Raw genomic sequence first — 5580 nt, 5'->3', positions numbered from 1 at the left:
ACAAAGCATGTATGCAGAAGCCATATGTTCATGCAAGTCTAAAAAGAAATAATCAATCATGTGTGCCAATCCATACAAAGAAATGAAATGGACCAAGCTAGGAACAACCTTGTTGTAATGGAAATCAAGCCATGCTTGATAAATTCCAACCAACCCCTTGGGGCGACAATCAGCGCCTAAGTTGGAATGCACAAACCTCAACAAAATTCAAATGATGGCATAACCATTACGAAATTGAAGTGGAAATGTAAACAGGTGTATCGGCATTCTTGTCGAAAACAGCTCCTAAAAATAGTAGACTTGAAGGTAATTGCTCTCTCCCTTGGATATTTTTGATGAAGTCTGGCCCATAACGACAATGTCTCCATCAAATTCATAATGGTTTGGTTCCCTTTGAGCACTCCGAGCATGCCCTTTGGCCTTGCCAAAACTTGAGCGGCTCGATGATCGGTAGGTAATTGATGGAAAATTGCCCCATGCGTGCATATAATGTAGAGAAGTAAGTTTCATGATCAATGCATGTCGCCGTCCATCGATCCTCAGAACTTGCATGCTCGAATCCATGCCAAAGTAGCCGTTCCTTACAGTTTTGTGCATGTTGCAGTGTTGAAGCATTGCCGATTGCTTTATTCCTGACGAAAACTGCGGGCTTTGTCCCTTAAAACGTGCTATTTCTTGCAGCTTGTGTTTGAAAATTGACAGCTTCGCTTCCTGCTTATCAGCTTGGATGTGCTCTCGTATCCCGTGCATCACGCGGGAGTCGCTGCTTAGCAGGGGAGGGTGCCCAACTTAGGGCACCCGTATGTTCAATAATATGAACTCAAGCAAAAAAAAACGATGGTGGCGCTACAGGCGACTGCGAAGGGAGAAAAAGAGCGATGACGAGCGCTGCGATGATCTTCAAACCATGGCCATGTGCCCTCCTTGGGACAGGGCGAACCCAACAAGCTAAACTCGGCCCAATTTCATGCAGGTCGAGGTCGGCTCCCGTTTGCCCTAAGCAGCTCTGCACACGGTCGTCATTGACTCCGACTCCTCCGTCCTCCAAGGGACCGCTCCCGTGACCTGTGTCCATGGAACTCCGATAGAGAGAGAGAGAGAGAGAGAGAGAGAGAGAGAGAGAGAGAGAGAGAGAGAGACCATGCAACGCCATGCAAGCACTAGTCTTCTCCTTCCTCCATGGCTAGTCCTCCATGCCCTTCGCCCCTGAGCTCTGATACCAATGAAAGACCATAGGGAGACTGAATGTTGGATCCTCCTCCAAGCCAACCTATTATAGGAGGGCCCATGGCCCTTTGCCCTAACTGGATACCTTGTCCACACCTTCAGTCCGGCCCTTGGCCTAAGTCCCTGACTCCCCTAGGTCGGGCCCTGCCCTCCAACCCTTAGCCTGACAATACCTCTACATCTCTATCTTTCACTCCTAGAACTTTAAAACACAAGCAAGGGACTAAAATTTTGTTCATATGGGGACTGTCATGTTCTTCCTTTCGTTGAAGATATAAGGTTTCTTTTAATAGCTTCTCTTCTATTCCAACTAATTTTCTCACTATCTTTTTTCTTTGGCAAAACTCACAATTGTGAGTGATTGTATTAAAGTCACCAATAGATTACAAGTTAGCCTCAACCTCAGTCCGAGCCTTTAGGGACAGAGGGTTACAACTGGGCTTAGTCACAAGTACCTAGTAGTTAACTATTGCGTAGGGCACGATTGGATGGCGAGGGATACCCTAAGCCAATCATCCGAGCTATACCTTTTACTTACCACACATATTATCTCATTTATTTCTTGTACAATCTTTGAGAAGCTAGCCGCCGAGAGGCCGTTATCAAAGCATGACAATTCCTGGCCTTCCAGATATTACTGAAGAAGCAATATCTGACAATTTGAGTACAAATAAGCAGTGCAAAACTTTGAAATTGTTTGCCACCAAGGCACATATCCTTCTTGAAATACCCAATCTTCCACGTCCTTTGTATCCATTTGCACATCTTTCCTGCAAGGCCTCTAATAGCCGGGCATTCCATGAAAAGGTGGCAAAGGTCTTCACTAGCTAATCTGCACCTGGAACATCTGTCCCTCCGCTTGAATCTTGGCGCTTGTCGGCAAGGCCCCCCAGAGTACCTTCCACAAAAAAGACTTCATAAACTGAGGCCACTACGGAGTCCAGATGTTCTTAATTTTCTCACTATCTTAATTTGCATGCATGCATAGTGCACATTGTGACAACCATCAACTTTGATTCTCGAATCTCAACCATAGTATCATTCATCAAAGCTCGTATGAAGAAATCTTTCCCATATGTGCACCCAAATGCACGTGTCACACCGATTTAGATCTAAGTAGTGAGAAGCTTCATTTGAGGAATAGCTTCAACCCTCACTCCACCGTGTTCCAACCCTAAACTCCGGACACTGCTACCACGCTACTCAAATGCACAAGAATTCTGTAGATGAAGCAACTGTGTGCTGAGCCCTGCCTTGATGGATTAGCTGTGGCGGTGGAATCTTTGGAGCGAAGTCAGCCTTTGTGGACGTTGCGGCTCATTTTTGGATGCATGTGCGCACCTTTTCACTAATTTCATGCACTCAAGGGTAAACCGTGGCCAACGGCTATGTTTTAACGAAAGGATAAAGTGTTGACTAAAAACCATACATACATATCTTTGTACCAGTGACCTTTTTATTAGGAGGCCTTAGGCAACTCACATAAAGACCAGGTACCATTCTTCAATAGCGCTACCATAGCCAATTAGGAAGCTTTGGAGACTGAACTCATTTTTCACAGTGAAATTGATGCGCATCACTTTCCTTGGCTTTAAGGTAAGGGGAACCAGTATAGTGGGCCCCCCCTTTACAAGAGCTATTGTGGGCAAGGGTGTAGTACACAGAAGACACGTTACCTTAGCGGTTGATTTGTCTCTCCTTCATTGTTTGAGTCAAGGGTTCACATTCTCCTCGCCACTGGTCCCTTGGTGCAACATTACTTTCTGGCCTCGTTTAGTTACTCAATTTCTTTAGTCAATGACAATCAACATGCAGGGCTTTTTCATCGCCAAGTGCAGTGTATTGTGAAGCAGGCAAAGAAGGGAAACATGCAAAAATCTTATGAGGGGAAAAAGCGCTCTATCTCAAGTTTACTGCAACAACATTGGCCCCCTCACCTTAGTAAGGACTTACCCATGGGAGATGTATTCCCTTGATTTTGGTAATCTATACTATTATAAAAGGGGGAGGGATTCCGGTCCCCTCCCTCAAACACGTGGCAACACCTCCTTCAATTGGCAGTGTCTCCTGCAGATTCGACGACAACGGGATTGAGCGCAACTATAGAGAGAGAGAGAGAGAGAGAGAGAGAGAGAGAGAGAGAGAGAGAGAGAGAGAGAGAGAGAGAGAGAGAGAGAGAGAGAGAGAGAGAGAGAGAGAGAGGTGGTCATACTGGTCTTAGTAAAATTTGGTACCTTTTGCACTTGTTTAACTAGGCTAGTTGCATGAAAATTAAGGTTTTTGTTACACCGAAGAGAGCATACCCACTGTCCACCAAAACCCTTTTTCAGGCAATGTAATAATAGGATACTAATCAATTTGCTTTAATTTTTGTGTCAAAATTTGACCAATTTCCCCTTACCTTTGGGTACATTGTATTTTTCTTTTTGGAGTTCTCTCTTCAAGTCAATTCCACTTTTCTCAAAAAAAAAAAAGACCAATTTTTTAATTTTACATGAAATGTGTGTGGGGTTCGTGGCGTCTTTCAAGAAAAGTTTGAAAATATACTTGCCAATGAAAAGTACTCTAAAGGTCGTGAATGCTGCTCGTTCCCATCGCCTTTTGAAATGGGTGGTGCCCATTTACAAACTCAGCCTGAAAAGATAGTGATCCATGAGTGCAACTGGCGTCCCCATAGAAAAGGGCTCTTATAAAAAGTAGATGGTTCTTGGCTTTTTGAAGGAGTGGCGAGATATTGGCAATTTGCACGCTAAAGTTTGTGGCTGCCAGACTGGCTGGCCTACAGCGGTTGACGTGGACAAGCCTTGCCAGCGTCATCAGCTCATGTGTGTAAGCAACAAACCCTTCTTGCCACGCGGCGACAAATGACCGGTCCAAAGTCTGAAATTCATAATCTAGAAATCGGCCTCTCTTTTTCATCATGCAATGTTAAACGATTGAGGGTGACGTGGCAAAAAAGAGCAATCAAAAAGCCTCAGCTGAATTATGAAAAAATAAGTTAAATTACAAGCCAGTAACGTGGCACTTAGTGATTTGATTTGACAGAAATAATATTCAAATTTCCCCTTTTTTCAGTCTACGCACAAAAAGAGCACCGTACGGCGCATGCTAACATCAAATTATAGTTTTCTAGTCAAATTGCAATCAGAAAAAAAACTAAAGAGAGAAAGGAGCAGATTTAAAAGATGGGGGATATTCGTAATTTCGTATTATAGGAGAATTACTAAAGAAGTATCAAGTGAAAAGATACTTTTAAAATGTCATTCTCCTATATAATTCGTATTATAGGAGAATTACTGAAGAAATATAAAGTGAAAAAATACTTTTAAGATGTCATTTTAAAAAAAGGAATTGCTTGCGAAGAAGGTAGTACATTTATATTAACCATGAAATAATTTTTTGGTTTAAATTTAGGAGAGTGAAAAGAAAAAACAAACAAGTTTCTAAATATGGAAATGGACAGTATTTGCAGGAGTATTTCCTCCCATCTACTTCTTTCTTTAGTCGTCCGCCATTGCCGGCGGGGTGCAGAAGATTGTCTCAACTTCATCTTCTGCAAAGCAGCTTCCTCTCCACCCATTTCATGAACGAGCGCTCGTCTGCCTCCCTTGCTCTCGCGTTCTGCCCATCACCCCCATAGCCACCCCATGGCCCTCCCTTTTCCAGGCTTGCATACCTGGCTCTGGAAGAACCCCACCCCTAATCTCAACCCCAACCCTAACCCTCCTGCCCACTCTTTCCCCAACACCAACCCTAACCCTAATTTCCCTGTTTCTTCAGCAGACACCTTCTCAGCTCTTGATGTCGAGGCTTTCCAGCTGAGCAGGAGCTCCAAGGAGAGGAATTCCAGTCCTCAGAAAGTATGTGGCAACAGGCGACGAAGAGTAAACAAGGGTGCGCGGAGGAGGCGAAACCACAGCTTGGATTTGGATTTTGATCTGGTGATTGTGCAGCCTAATTATTTCTCTGGGTCTGAGTCAGAGGGCTCTGACTGGTCAGTCGGATGGTTTGAGCCGCATGCGCCTGAATTTTGCAGTGATGGAGAGCCGGAGAACAGCTTTGCTGTGCTTGTTCCTTGCTATGGTTCCCCTTCACCTGACAGTTTTGCTGGTAAGGCCAGGCTTGGGCAGGAAGAGGCTTCAAATGCGAACTGCACTGCCACTTCTAAGTCACAACTCTGGTCTGCGGTCCTCTCGAACATTGCAAAGGATTCTCATGCAGGTAGGCATAGCCAACGTTGCTTTAATCTTCCCATTGTTTCACAGAACTGAGATACTGTTGGCTTGAATTTAGTTTAAGAAGAAAGAGTTGCAAAATCACAAAAACATATTGCTCTAGGTTAGGTATGGAGGC

At 44.2% G+C, this 5580-nt stretch overlaps 1 protein-coding gene across 2 annotated transcripts in view; it reads left to right on the top strand.

The window, feature by feature from the left end:
• The first annotated feature begins 4708 nt into the window (after positions 1-4708).
• Positions 4709-5580, top strand: part of LOC147427084 (uncharacterized) — a 23212-nt gene continuing 22340 nt past the window's right edge. Inside the window, exon 1 of one of the 2 annotated variants that reach the window (XM_086498533.1) lies at positions 4709-5448. In XM_086498533.1, coding sequence (XP_086354659.1) covers positions 4875-5448 — 574 coding nt within the window. In that variant the 5' untranslated portion in view covers positions 4709-4874. The remainder of the gene's footprint in view (positions 5449-5580) is intronic. The other variant, XM_086498532.1, reaches the window with a different exon arrangement.

Source organism: Adiantum capillus-veneris, chromosome 24 (assembly GCF_014529385.1).
Source record: "Adiantum capillus-veneris isolate H3 chromosome 24, ASM1452938v2, whole genome shotgun sequence".
NCBI classification, from domain to species: domain Eukaryota; kingdom Viridiplantae; phylum Streptophyta; class Polypodiopsida; order Polypodiales; family Pteridaceae; genus Adiantum; species Adiantum capillus-veneris.
The sequence above is the reverse complement of the archived record's forward strand: the minus strand, read 5'-3'. Positions and strand labels throughout refer to the sequence as shown.